Consider the following 15,262-nt stretch of genomic DNA (forward strand, 5'->3'; position numbering starts at 1 on the left):
GAGAGACAGACAGCAGCCCGTTCTCCCTGCTCTTAATTGGCTCAGGTCTGCTCCCTCAGATCTGGTGAAGTGGAGCGGTCCAAAAACACCCTGTGATGGTGTTAGGAGGCCTGGGCTGCTGCTTGCACAGCACCAGGCGTTCAACTAACCACCCCCGACTCCCACCAAAAACTAAACAAAACCCCGAATTACTGAGCAGACTAGACACCAAAGAGAAACAGGAGACTGGAGGAGTGAGAGAGGGGGAGGAAATGCAACCAAACCCTATAGCCGCAACTGCCCTCACAAGTACACAGAGCACAGTCTATGCCTCAGAACAAATAGCCGGGCTGGTAGCACTAAAAACAATAGGGAGGGTAAGTACACATGGCCCCCCGAAACACATACACACACGCTCAAACACATAGACGGAGTCACATTCCTTTGGTGCATTTCACACATATGGTAAACAAGAAGTTCATTATACTGATGGGGCTGCAGTGGGGGAAGGCGTCACAGGTAACTCCATCTGGTTTTATAAATCACATAGCAAACAGATGCATCTCAGCTGCAGGCTGGATTCTGGATTGCTGGGCCGGTGACCTCGATGCTAAAAATGTTGGACTTACTCATATTTTCAACAAAAAAAAAAAAGTTTAAAAAGGAGGTTTATAAGTCATGCCACAGAACTCGGTGGAAAATAAGTGAAACCTGTAAGCGTAAAACCGATGAAAAACCTCCTTCCCTTTTAGTGTCTGTCTTTCTCAACCATGCATGAACGCATACACACACATGCTCAGAATTTTCTTTCCTCTCTGTGGATGGCCTTTCTTGGTCCACAGCATGCACAGGAAATTGGAAGTGTCATTGTTTATGTCTGTGGAGAAAACGTGACCACAGCTTTTTCGGCTGTTGTCAGCTGGCCCATATCTCACTCCACAGCTACCAGAAGTAGAACAGAGGTGCTCACTGTTCAGTTTCTTACTCTGCAGACTCTGCTTTAGGACCACAAACAGGTCACAGCGTTGGAATGGTGCTGCTGGAGCTCACATGGACTGAGACTGAACTGCCTTGTCAAAACATAAATACATTTCTGTCAAATCTTGAACAAATAGGCTTCAGTTATCTCTTCAGATTTAGGGTCCTGCAAGCCACTCAACCATGTGTTTCCTTCTGGATTAATGGAATGGGACTGACACAAAAACAAGGCCTGATTCATGTCAAAGGTTCAGCTGAAGCAAAGTATCAAAACACACTGATCCAGCATAGGTACTGCTTGTCAAACAAAGATTTCTGGAAGCTGGACGGCTGATCTGGAGCTTTATATTCTTCTCCAGAAAATAAAAAGAGACAAGGAAACATCTGAATGCTCTTTTCCATTTGGAAAAACATATAACGGTGCGCTGCAAAACCTCTCTGCAGTGTTATTTGCATAGCATTCGCCACTTATTATACACCCAGCCTTCTAGTGGAGGATCCTTCTTTAAATGTGTTTTTGTAAGCTTCCTTCTACTAATTTCATTTATATGATCAGATGGCTTAATGTTGTGGGTGCAGTGAAACTTTGGCTAGGTTCCGTCTACGTTTGGTAGACGTAATGTGAGTGTGAGGAACAGTTTGACATTTTGGGAAATAGGCTTCTGCGCTTTCTTGAGGAGAGTTGGATGAGAAGATTGATACCACTCTTATGGTCTGTACGCAACCCCACCACCACCACCACCACCTCCCAAAGCAAACAAACAAAAACAAATAAGGGTATTTCCCAAAATGTCTAACTATTCCTTTAATTGTGATAAAGGTCTATGTGATCTTGAACTTGGGTTATTTAGGACGACTCCAGCTCCTGAGCTTTTTGGCTTAATAGACCAGAAAGCTTTAGCTGGTGCTCCAAGTGAGAGGAATGTGTAACAAATGATTTCCTCCCTCCATCTCCGCTCTTAAAAAAACCTTTTGAAGTCCTTTTGAAAAACAAGGCATGAAGAGGTGCTGAAATCAAGGACATTGTCTAAATAACTTTATAAGTATTTGCGCTGTGTGCATGACCATCATCCCTTCTTCAATAGGGACGCTCCTCCCCCTCCTCCTATTCCTCCCTCTCAAGGACAGGTTCTCTTAACCTTGGAGTTGAAACTACCACACAGAGGCTCTCTGTAAAAAATGAAAGCCAATTTTGAAAAAAGGGAATTAGGGAATTTTTGCCTAATCAGCTTGATTGTGAGATAAATAGTTCAGGATGTACGAATAGAACATGTTATGACACCATGGTGGTAAAATATACTATAGGTGCACTTTTCTCTGCTGTTTTAGCTTCAGTCCTCAGAGGCTCTCTCCTGGTTGCTGAACTAAGCATTATGGTTCTCTACGGAGGCTGTGATGAATGGGAATCTGCCAGATCTATGACAAACCGGTGAGTGTTTACTCAAATTGTTAGAATTGTTAGCTGCTCTGTAAATGTAAAATGATACACATGATCATATGAGCTTTCCCGTATTGCAGCATTGGTATGGCGCTCCTTATTATAGCTGAGCTCCATGTGTGAAAGAAATCTTTCATAACTCAGGAAGAGGAGGAGGAGGAGGCCTGGCAACTCTCAGAATTAGCTCTGTTTTTCTTTGCTCAATTTGGTGATGGATTATTTTAAGAAAGGGGCACATTCAATAAGAGGCATTCTTGCGATACAGACTAAATTTAGCAGTTGTTAAGAAAACCTTGTGAGCGGGTTAATGAACTGTTGATCTGACGTGCAGGCATCCGAGAAGGGAAATATGTTGGGAAAGAAAGAAAATACAGACTACAAAGGCTGTCAGAGTTGAGCAATGTTCTCTCCTCATTTGTTTTCTCTTTTAAAAAAACACCTGCGGATTTGTAATGATGTGTACATGCATTTTCCCCCCATACAAAGTACTTTGGTCCTTTTAGTCATTGCAAACATGTCAATAAAGGGTTGGGTTGGCTGCTGACAGCCGTTCCAATAGCGAACACCTGGAACTTAACTAACCACAATGAGAACAACTTGATAATGCACGCAACACCGTATGCCCAATACAGGACACAGGTATTCAAACAACACTATCTAACAACATCTTCTAATAAAAAGGATTTGGTCCTTAATCTCCAAGAATTTTTTGTGCATCAAAAGGTCTTTTGCACAATGCCAGACTGTAGTGATTCATCACTAAGATAAACACTGATCGGAGTGAATGTGTCTTCAATATTCCATATTTACTTAAAGGATAAGTGGCAGGGAGACAGATAGTAGCTGGAGAATGCTTCCTCCTACTCAGCAGCACTGTGTTAGCTCAGCAGACCGTACAAGGCAGACAGACCTCTAACATAAGGGAGGAAGTTTAATGGAGCCTGTGCTACCAGGGAAATATTGTATCATGAATCTCTTAAAACCTCAGGACCACTTGTGTAATACAACAATATAACAAAATGGATGTTCAAGGAACATAGGAAGGAAGGGTAAAAAATTACAAATAAACTACATAAAATCTAAAAACCGGAGCCAGTGACTCTACTTGAGACTAGAGGGGTTGGGTGAAGGCGAAAGGTGAGGGAGACACTGCCACTCGGAGAGTGTGTGAAAGGCCAGAGCTTCTGTTCAGAGCCTGCTGCTGCACTTGGCTATACATTTCACAAGCGGAGATAAAAATCGGCAAAAAACAGTGAGAGAGAAAGAGTAGGGGAGAGCCACCTTGGCAGTTCAAGAAAGGACTTGAGGTGAGGGAGGGAGGGAAGGAGCAGGGTGAAAGAGGACTGGATACATAGAGTGGCGGTGGAGGCTGTTCTGACAGCAGCGGGGCAGCGGAGGGTGAAGAATGCCGTCTTTTCTTACCCCTCCAGACGTCCTGCCCAGCAACTTCACCCAGCGTGGTAATCAATACCCGTTATTTTCTCCTCTCAGCTTTCCAATCAATAGATAAGAGAGGGGTAAGACCAGCCGGGACAATGGCTCTTTCTTCGGCACCATCTGATGTGGGCTGAATAGCAACTGATTCAGTGGTGGGAATGGTGCAGGAGGAGCTATTGGGTGACATGAGGGACTAGAGAAACAGCAGAAGGGGGTGGAATAAAAAGAAAGAGGTAAAGAGAATAAGATGCTCCAGTCAATCTATCTGATTAAAGCAGAATCACTGGAATAACGTCGCTCCTTGTTTGCAGTGAATCTACCTCTGCTTCCTTCACTAATGACTCCAGAACAACAGGCTTCTGCCGACCCCCTCATCAAAAGAACAGGAAAGAAACAGAGAGAAATTACTCCAGTGTCATAAACCTTCTGGAAACATCTCCATCACGCGACCTACCCTTAACAGGCCCTACTGTGGAGCCTTTGAACTCAGCTACATTTCATTAAACTTGACTGCCTTCTCCCAGCCCCAGCTGCCTCTGTCCGAGAAAGTGTGTGTTTGTAGACTCCTTGCTACTGTCAATCCAGGCTCCACCTCAAAAGACTACATCCGTTAAACAACATAAATAATTGATACACTTTTATGAAATAAAACCTTCAGGAAAAAAGCAAATGCCTTACTGCCTCAGCTAACCATTTTCTGGGAGAGTTTTATAACTTATTGATACTTTGAATACATGAAAAGCCCCTTTTAATTTTGTTAGGGTTTTTTCCATAAGGACTCCATACTTTTCCATACTTCCACAAGCCTGGAAAAGTACGGAGTCGTTATGGAAAGTCCTTAACTTGAATTAATAGAGGTCTTTCATATGATCTTTTTGGAGTGGCCATGTTGTCTTATTACTGGATAGTGCATACAAGTTGCAGTGGAACAGTTTATAGCCCACTTTTCCAATGTTTTACCTGGTCTACCACTGCACAGAAACTGAAAGTTGTCACTATTTTGGGTTATTATTAATAATATTACCTTTTAAGCGCCTTCTTTTCTCTCTCTTTTCTAAAGGGTGAGGCTGAAAATATTTTATATTTTTCTGACAAGTCCCATAACAAATACCAGACCAACACTATGGCTATGATTACCTGTGTAGCAAAAGCCTCATATAGCTCCTCTGTGCTCCATTGCTGTCCAGAAACATTACATTAAAGAGCCACACTGTTACAATGAGTGATATGTATGTGATATAACGCACCTAGAAATAGTCCCCAACAAGGGCACTGTTTACTACTGTTTGAATAACATCACTGAAAGTATACTTGTGAACGGTAAGTATTTACATTAGTTGGAACCAAGGGGCATTAATCTGAGGGCAACAGATAGTCAGATTGAGATATGAACTAATGCATTGTTTGTTTTAGTCTTTTCATAGGATTTGTATAAACAAAAATATAGAATAGCACAGACTTTATCGTTTAATGTTTAATGTTTAATGTTAATTTTATCTCTTTCTGGTTATGTGTATGTTACTATACACACACACATATACAGAGAAAATGCAGGAATGACCAATATAGAGATTAAGGAAGACTGTTTAATGTTGCTCTAATCTTTCAATAACAATGTCAAAAAGACAGTTTCTAAGGTCTTTTTGACATCTACATACAAATATAGACACCTCTTCTCAGATATTCTTAGTAAATAAAAAACACTAAGACTAATTCAGTGGTATAACTTTTCATGCGAATGTCAGTCAGTAATTCCCTAGTCTTGCCTTCTCATAAACAGGGCACAGTGAGGGGCCCTCTAGCTGCTTTATCTCACTCCATTAGGCAAAGGCTCGGTGCACACACAGGGGCCGAGTGTGTGCTTAGGGCCACTTATCAGGGAAGAGGCAACAGGAGGGAGGCTGGGGAGGGAGAGAAAGGCCAGATAGGGTGACAGACAGAGTCAGAGAAAGAGGGGTCAGGGAAATGAAGATCAAGCCGAGGAGAGAGAAGTAGGGTGAGGGTTAAAGAGAAGAGGGTTGATTTAGAGAGTGGCCGGGAGCAGAGGCTAAGATGGCAGAGAGGCCTCCTTTAACACACAGCTCATAAGGAGAGGAGGGCTGCATGGGGGAGTGAAGGGGGATTAGGTGGGCCCAGGCGGCAGTAACCAGGAATCCCAACAATCTCACACCCCACTCCCTGGCCCGGGCTCAGCCCCAGCCACATGACTCACTCAAACAGACCTCTCTCTCTCTCTCCAATACACAGCACGGCACCAACAAGCACCTGTTTATTACAGTCTGTCTGATATGTTTTTGAGATGGACCGACCACTTGGCACTAAAAGGGACATTGTGTGAACGCTCACACGTGTTTGGCTGCTCTGGACCGCCGGTGTATTGTCTCTTATTCCCTCTCATAAACACACACAGAAATGAAAGTTTAGAGGCAAACAGACTCATTAATCTGCATGTCCTCATGCCACCGACAACAAAGGCTGTCAAAGATTAAAGTCCTTACTTTAGATTAGTATTTAACCACATACTGCTTCCTGGTGGTTCCCTACATCTCCCAGACGGGCAGTGAGACAATCTAACCCAGAACTGAACTGAATTTAATTGAATTTATTATCATCTCATTTTCAAGGGGGTCTTATAACACAAATACATAATGAACAAATACAAAACAGAACATTATATAACTACATATAGTACACATACACATAAACTAGACTAAACTAAAATAGGAAAGCAGGAAATATTATAAAAATTAATAATAATGTTTTCCCCGAAATGTTCCTCTAATCCATTGCTATTACTAACCTGGTGTTTGGGACCACAAACAATCAGATCCCACGATAAATCTGAGAGTTCCCGAGATGGATGATTAAACTGATATAAAACAGTGGGATATTTTTCATTTACACAATATTATGATGATTTTTTTCTGACTTTTCTCAAATGTTTTGCTTTTTTCTTGTGAAACACTGAAGATGTATACCTCATAAGGCCTGTAAAAATCCTCCAAATAATACAATGTGAGAAGGAAAATTCACTCTTTGCACACTAAGACCATAAACTGTGAGATCACAAGCAGACATTGAAAGGGATGCAGCCAAAACGTTTTGGAACCACTATTTTACTAAAAAATACAATCGAAGAAAAAGACAAACTTTCAAATGTTAAATGTAGACTAACATTGTAAACTGTAAGCTGTTTATAAAAGTACTTGAATCAGAAATTAATGGACCGAATAATAACAAGTACAAATTTAGTATCTTTTCCAAGGACACGTTGACATGCAGCCTGGAGGAACCAGGAATTGAACTGCCAAACTTCCGGTTAACAGGCAACCCACTCTACCTCCTGAGCCACCCACTGTGGTACTCTGGTACTATCCTATATATTGCACATATGCAACAGATGATGATGGGCCACAAGTAGACATTGCCAAAAACATTGGGAGCAACTACTGCAGAGCATGCTTGCTGGACAATAAACCCTGGCTATGCATAACAAGAACAAGATCAGTCAACAGCAAGGTACATCCTGCCACTCCCTGCATGCCTCCTCCTTCAACCTTCCTGCATTCCACAGTGGTAAAAACATAACTATCCGACCTGCTTTTGGCTCACTGTCTACATTTGACACAGCCGGAGTCCAGTCTGGAGGTGCTGAATGAGATGCAGATGTCTTATTAAGTCGAGCCACCATCGCTTTGCGTTGGTCAGATGTTCTACTGACTGGCAGAGAAGCACAGAGGCTGTAAACAAGACCGTTTTGAGCCAGACATGCTGTCACCGACTGGACCAGTATGTGTGTCTCTGTGTGTCGTGGTCACATCTGTGTCATGATGGTGATGGCCGAGCCAGGCACTGAGTGCCCCTCATTTCTCCGTCTCCAGGAACCCTACACCAGTGTACAGTCTGAGGATCAGCCAATCTCCATGACACTGGGAAGCACTTTACACCAGCACCTTTGTCAACAAGGTCTTTTTAGGAGAGGGCCAATGACAGACTGCGATGTAGCAGGAGTGTTTTGGCAGAATGGAGCGATTCAGACAGGAGCAGGAGGGAGGGAGAGGCTAGTAGAGGAGTGGGTGAGGGAAAGAGAAAGGCGGGAGAGACAAGAGACGAGACAGAGAGGGGAGAAGCCAAGGGAGACAGACGGAGGGGGTGAAGGAACTGGCAAAGCTCTCACTGACAGCAATGGGGCCTCTTGACAATCCAGGAATATTGTCTCAAATCAATCTGTCATCGAGGAGTTGTTGAGCTTGTCATTACGATGTGGTACTCGCCCTTTCACAGTGACAATTTGTTCAGTGCTTTCCCGGTTCACCTTACAACTCGGCTGTAGAAAGGTCACTGCCCTCTATCCATCTCTGTCTGCCAGTCTGGCTGTCTCTCTCATTGTTAATCAACTGTCCATGCTGACCTATCCAGTCCTTTTATCAAGGTGACCTGCACAGGGACAGGCAGCTAATGACCAGAATAGACGTCCTGCTGCAAGGACTGCATTATTGAATCCATTTATTTCCTACTGCTAACTATCCAATTTTGAATGCCTAAAAGTAGATAATGTGTCAGAGGATAACAAAGTATTTCTAATTCATCCTCTAGGGACGTTGAAAATCTGTACCAGTTTTCATGGCAATCCATTCAATAGGACTGCCATGAAATGTCAATCAAGACATTTCACTCTCAACCACAAATATCAACCTCATGGTGGCGCTACAGTCAGAGAATAAGCAACTCCTCCGGGGACTAGCAACGTTTCTTGGAAATCCATCAAATAGTTATTAGATATTACAGTCTGGACCAACTGACCAACTGACCAACTGAAAAGCTGATACTGTCATCCCTAGAGTCGGGCTACTAGCATGGATAAAAATAAACAAAAAGAAGAATGAGTTTAGCTAATATTCAATCTAGACACAGAATAACTGTATGAAAGGAGCATTGCCCCCATCTGGTAAGCCTCTAACTTCAAGCACATCCAGGCTGGGGGCTGATCCAAGTCCCAAACTCACATCCCTGTGCATGAGGAAATCAAATCAGTTTCATTGCATGGCACAGGATTCCAGCCTGGGATAGCAGTAGCCCTATTATAAAATATGACAGATTATACTCTTTGCTCCTGAAATGATTTTTCCTCCCTTGTCCCATTCCACTCTTCAAGTCAAGGCGGGGACATATTTTTCCATTCATTACAGAGGTCCCCTGAATGAAAAATCAGGGCCTCTTTGCCGCCTCACCAGGGTTGAGAGAGAGTGCTGCTGCTGGAAATGGGAGCAAACAAATGCCATCATGACAGCCTGTAACGCTGAAAATGAAAACTCCTATTCTGACGTACTGTGACAAGCAATCACCCAGACCAGACTCTTTTTAACCTCAATCAATGGGGACAATGCACAAAGAATTTCCGAGGTCGCTCAAAAGAATCACTAATGAAAAACTAAGTGGAAGTGAAAAAGCCACAAAGCTGTGTGGGGTCTCATCTAAGATCTTTGGAGGTCAACTGAAAGAGGGGTGTCGAGTAGGGGATGGTGGAAGAAACTGGAAGGAGGGTCCGGGGGTGTGTGTCGAAGGCAGCGGAGGCCTCATTCAGAGCTCTTTATCCCAGCTGTCCCCTGTCTTGTTTTTCTTCAGGCCCAGCCAGCCATCGCTGTTGCCACCATCATAAGTTTCAATCAACCTTTTAACTGCAGAATGGCAGGGCTGGCGTGTGTGTGTGTCTGAGGGTTCGTCAGGACAGCAACTGATTTCTAATGAAACCCTCAAAGAGTGAAGGAGATGGAAAAAAAACAAAGACTTAAATACTTATGACTTATATAATATTTTTTTTCAAATGAGGTATTGATGTCTGATATAGAATTATAAAGATGACTAACACCCAACTGCTTCCCTAAAGTATAAACAGAAGGAAAACAATAAAAGACCTGATGGCACAGAGAGGTAAAAATAAATAAAAATAAGAGAGGAAGCTCATCATTGACATACATGTAAACAAGTACCTCCTGGCTGCCTGATTTGGTATTCTGATAAGTCAGTATGAGACTAAAGCAGAACAGATTCAAGCAGGCTGTGGCAAGTACAGCAAACAAGCACATACAGTAAGATGGGCCAGATAATATTTCTGCCGTCTAAATCAGCCTTTTATTCACTAACATCACAATGACAACTACTGAACTTGTCCAAACCCGCTCAGTCCAAGCAACATCCTGAAGGCCATCATGGCATACATCAGTATAAATATGTTTATCTGAAACAACAAAAGGTTTTCATGGTGCACTTATTTGTTGTTTATTTCACAAGGTGGCTTCTATACCAAGGTGACAAGGAACCAATGCTAGAGGAAAGTCATGGAGAAGCAGAAAGAAGAAAGAAAAGTAGGAAAAAAGTTTTGATTTCTACACCTCCTGTCTGCAGCTTAATGCAGACTCATCCGTCCGAATCATAAATCTACAAGTTCAAATCTACAATAAAACAAATTACGGCTTCTCCTGTTGAGGGGTGAAAGAGGAGAGCAATTGGAATCCCATCATTTCGCTTACTGAAGTGACTGACAGAACAGCTGTGGAGCACCAAATGAAGAGGAGATGGAGGAGGAGGAGGAGGAGGAGGAGGAGGAGGGGGTCTCTCCCCACGACTTGGCTCCTCAAAAGAAAAAGAGAAAACAGAGCGGGACTGGAGAAATGAAGGAGGCTTAGTAAGAGGGGTTGCGCAAGACAAACACTTCCCACTGTGGAGCTGAAATGTTATTGTAAGGTCACTTGTAAGGTTCCAGCGAGGCGGACCCTCACCCCCACCTACAGGCTCGCTTCCAATTGCTCAGTCCACTCTCTCTTGGGCCAAGGGTGTAAGACAGCAGCATGAACTGTGAAGTCTTAACAGTGTCCAGTATCATCACATGCTTATTTAACACTAAACAGCTTTCAATTAACCAAAATATGAAATTCATATGCCAGGTAAATCTTGCAAGCCAGACCAGGGAAGCGCATAAAGTTGATTACCATGTGAATGGTGACAGTCTGGCACCTCCGTGTGCATTTTGTAAGCAGCCACATTTGTGAAGGTTAACGGGAGCAAAAGGAATTCTATTTAATTGAACCCAAATCCATTGAGCAAGCAGGAAGAGTGTGTGTGGTCCAAAAACACTCCCAGAGCCAACTGCCCAAACAAACTAATGAGCTTTGCACACACACAGACCTTCGCATGATTCAATAAGATTTCCTTAAATAATAAAAAAAGGGGGAAAATAAAATTTTCCTCATGTGCATCCAAGCATTAGCATACAGCTGAAAATGACAAATACTGGAAGCAGACAATGGTTTGTTGAAATTCCACATGAATGCTAATTGAAGTGGCCATTAAAGTCAGTCAATGAGGGGAGTGTTGCTCACAGGGATTATATGACCCTGCTAAAGTAAACACCAACTGACCTCCATTATGACTACTTATCACAGCTACAGCCCTTTCCTTTCTTTCCCCTCGGAGGGGTGAAGTCTGACACATTCCTCTCTCCGAATGTTTCCTCCTGAACTGAAAGGGTCAGCCGTGTGTGCTGATAGATGTGAAACATGGATTGTTATAGTGGTGGCAACATTATTTCCGTGATAGAAACAGAGGGATCATAGCAGGAGGAATATTACTTCCACCTGGTTTAGAGGAGAAGGAGGCGGAGTGGGAATATTTGTTGGTATACCTCTGAGGTTTTCCAAATTGCCCCGTGCTCCTTGGATGTCTCATTATCATGACTTTTCTCAGGGTAATTTCAGCCTGCTTAATAAAACACACGCATATATTCAGGCGCACAAAAGAAGCGCTCATTCACTCTCGTAACTTCTTCTCACGCACCTCTAAACGGCAGCGCCTCAGAGAGTCCCCCGTCTAGTGTGAGCTCTAATAGACGATGAGGAGTGTTTAAAATGAATTGCTGCTGCCCTGTCCGACCTGTGGGACCGCCACACGTAATAATCCATCCATTGTTCTCCGCAAATGGACCCAGACTCAGTAAATAGGGGCTAGGGAGAGTTGAGAAAGGCTGGGTGGGAGTAAAGGTCAGCTCATGCCTTGTTTTAACAACAGCACATAACTTAACTCACTTCCTTTAACTTTACACTGGTAATAAATGGGAGGAAATGCAGAGAGAAGCAGGGAAAAAGAAGGGGGACATGTTTAAGGAGGGGCGACAGGCAGTGGTGATTGTCTGGTTTGAAAACACAGAAAATTGGAAGTGATGTGGTGAAGAGTCGCACAGAGTTGAAGCGGAAGACGATGTTTGACTTTTCTTGAGTTCCACTGCTTGGTGTGGGCTGAAAAACAAAGCGTAACACAAAACTGATTTTACTTTTCATACCTAAATGGAGCATTAAAGTCTGAGTTGGGCAACACAGCAGCAGAGCCGAGCTTTTTCAGACTAATTCTTTGTCCTTTTCTTCCCCCCCTTCATCTCACCAGCTTGGCCCACGAGCCAGAACACCACTGTTACACCTTCTTACTATTCAGGAGCTATTTAAAAAATAAGAGGACTTTGGGGCATTTGGTTACTGAGAAACTAGCCTCATTACGGTTAAAGGAAATGGAAAACTGTCTGGGAGCCAAATGGCCTTGTGATTTTAAAAGCCCTTGGCATACAATTTATCTCATAGTACCTTCTTGTTATGAAACCATGATGTAACTCTCCTATAAAATGTATATTTTCCAACAGGGTTGCAAAGCAGTTTGCAAGCTTTAAACTTCACCGGCTGGCTCCAGAGGTGAAGCAAACATGTGTGTGGTGCTGGAAAACCGGAATAAAGCGGAGTCGCATACATGCTCAAAAACTGTATTTGATGCCTGTTTCTAAATAAAATGCATCAAAACAGTAACATTCAGTGCATATGTGTTTATTGTTAGCTAGTCCTGGTGCATAACTGACACACCTGGTGCCTCTCTGTTTCTCCCAGGGTGCATTTCTGCAGATCCACATGTCGAGGCTGCAGCATTCGTGGAGCCCAGTGGTCCCCGGGCCTGTCACCACATTAGAGGCTCTACTGGGACACATCACTGAGCACCTCCTCCAGCTGCTGGGGGTGGCCGAGCACCAGAGGGGGAGGAAAGAAGGCACTGGGAGGGAGGAAGTGCGGGGGTTTCTAGTGGGGGGGGGGGGGGGGTATCTCAAGAAATAATTCTTGCTTGGCCAGTCGCAAAGTCGTAGCTGTAGATAGAGGGAGGGTTGATGCCTGTGTGTGTGTGTGTGGCACAGGGGAATGGGGTCCAGGGTCAGATGTCGCCTGATGACTGACAGCAACAGGCTTAAAATCATTCACCCAAACTTACTGTCTTCTCAGGTACATTGTTTGAAATTTCAGCATAACAGCAGTAAAGTAACACTTCCAGTGTGCTTTTACTGTTTCACACATAAGTCAAAGTTGTCATCATGTATTGTTAAAGTGTTACAGGGAGAGTTTTCCAGCTTTTCCGGACTTGGCTTCACTTTAAAAGCACAAGTTTGGAGTCAAAACTCCCTGACTGTATATCATAGGATGTCAGAGTCAAGCTGTTGCATTTGGACTGTAACACAGAAGTCACTGTATCGCTGCTTCTGCTGGGAGAACTGTGGAATATTTACACTTCACAGATTGTCGAGCATCATTCAAAATCTTCTCACTCAGACCGCCTGCCAACATATCTGCTCATGTGTCTGTGCATCTGTAACCACTTTCAGACAAATTATGAAAAGCAGGCTTTAAATTCTTCCTTTTGTCTGATAATAAATCATTTTAGACCCATCGGACCTTCACTCTCCATCATCCTCATCCCTTTGTGTTTCTCCTTCATGGTCATCTGCTAATCTGTAAACATACAAAATTGCCTGTCTAATCTTATTTAGCCTTCACGTCTTGTTTACTTTTGATTTAGTCGTGCCGTGAAGGCACGGCTGCCACGCTGTGAATGAGGCATTGTCTGCAGACCCACAGATCTAATCTCCCCCTCTAACCCACAGCCTGCCCACTCCTGCCCCTTCTACCTCGAGCCCCGATAGCCACATGCAGGTATTGTACCTATCAGATGCCTCTTGAATTCACTTCCATGCTAAGCTGGGGACAAAAAAGAGAGAGCAATAGAGCTTGTTTTCCAGGGAAATGTGTGTGACTTTCATATTTCTCTCATTAAAGCCAGAGTGTAGTTTCAAGTTTTGCCTCTGTCTTTGACTCATGCCACTGGATTGCATCAGACATGGTTCAGTAGTCAGTGATGGTGGATGAAATCATAGAAATTGCCTCGACAGTTATTCATGAACTGTTGACAAGCTCACTGTAACTTGTCTTTATAAAGCAAAGTATTGATACTGGCACAATAAACAGTGCTGTGGACTGTGGTAAGGCTCTCCACTCAGTGTTTCAGTTGTGAACACACACACATATAAAAACACACACACATAAGGCTGATGTGTGGCAGTCCCTTGGCTAGCTGCGGGAGAGCCGGACTCTTACACTGACTTGTGTTCTTTCACCCTGGGAAGCTGATGGATGATGTTTGTTTGGTTTAGCTGTAGTGAATGTGTGCGCGCGCACACACACACGGCCATGACTGAAACACACACAAACTGGGGGTAGGGGCTGGCTTGCCCTCTCTCATTCCCCTGCCCTGTGTTGATTTTGGGCTCTGTTTAGAGATTTTTCAGCTCTAAGTTTTCCGTCTCTTACTTCTCTGCGCGAAAGCGTTAAGAGCCAACTGAGACTTTCTTCATGCTCACAAGAAAACAGCCAGTCAACTTGAGTTATAATGAACTGTGAATCTGGCATTACCTTCCAGGTTTAATGCACGCAATGTTAGTGAGAAAGAAAGAACGCTTATGAAGCAGCTCTCACCTCTTGCGCAGTCGGTCAGCAAAACAGCCTCAAGGATGAACAGCACAATCTTAAGGACGCCCATACTGTCCAAAGACAACTTCATGTCCCCTAAATCTGAAAGACACATGGTAACAGTGACACAGTGTATATGCACATAGCAATCCAGGGGGCTATCAGATCAAAATGTTTTGTTGTTCAAGCCAATTTCACATGCTATAATTTAAAAAAATATTACTTTAGTATATAAAATTTAACTTAATGTTTGCACTATTTAATGCATTGTTTTCATGATAGTAAAATACTTTTGGCTGGACAAAGTTTTTTGCTGAGTTGACCTCAGTGGTTTCCAACTAGACTCCTCTAACATTTTGGGGCCTGCAAGAATGTCTGTGGGGTCTAAAAAGAATATTACACAATACCAGTATTAAAAAAAATAAATAAATTCCATGGCAATACATGAACAGTATGTCCAAGTGCAGTCAGAAACTCAGGTTTGGGGTCTGTCTGGGGCTTTACATTGGGGTCCACAGTCTTTTAGGGCAGTGGTTCTCAAACTGGACCAACAAATTAGACCAGGGACCCTCGTTTGATAAGATTTTGTCCCAGGGCGCCTGTC

The 15,262-nt window shown here is 43.3% G+C and overlaps 1 protein-coding gene and 1 long non-coding RNA gene across 3 annotated transcripts in view; one reads left to right on the forward strand and one right to left on the reverse strand.

Moving 5' to 3' along the window:
* LOC119910340 (fibroblast growth factor receptor-like 1) overlaps nt 1-15,262 on the reverse strand; it is a 28,863-nt gene that overhangs the window by 12,880 nt on the left and 721 nt on the right. For both annotated transcript variants that reach the window (XM_038728901.1, XM_038728900.1), the window contains exon 2: nt 14,665-14,760. In XM_038728901.1, the coding sequence (XP_038584829.1) occupies nt 14,665-14,749 (85 nt within the window). In that variant the 5' untranslated portion in view covers nt 14,750-14,760. The remainder of the gene's footprint in view (nt 1-14,664; nt 14,761-15,262) is intronic.
* LOC119910342 lies at nt 2,268-13,983 on the forward strand. The gene is made up of 2 exons (XR_005445616.1): nt 2,268-2,386; nt 12,757-13,983. It is a non-coding gene; the product is annotated as an uncharacterized LOC119910342 (long non-coding RNA).

This window comes from Micropterus salmoides, unplaced genomic scaffold (genome assembly GCF_014851395.1).
Source record: "Micropterus salmoides isolate LMB-PRFRI ecotype aquatic unplaced genomic scaffold, ASM1485139v1 Ms_hic_scaffold_19, whole genome shotgun sequence".
Taxonomy (NCBI): domain Eukaryota; kingdom Metazoa; phylum Chordata; class Actinopteri; order Centrarchiformes; family Centrarchidae; genus Micropterus; species Micropterus salmoides.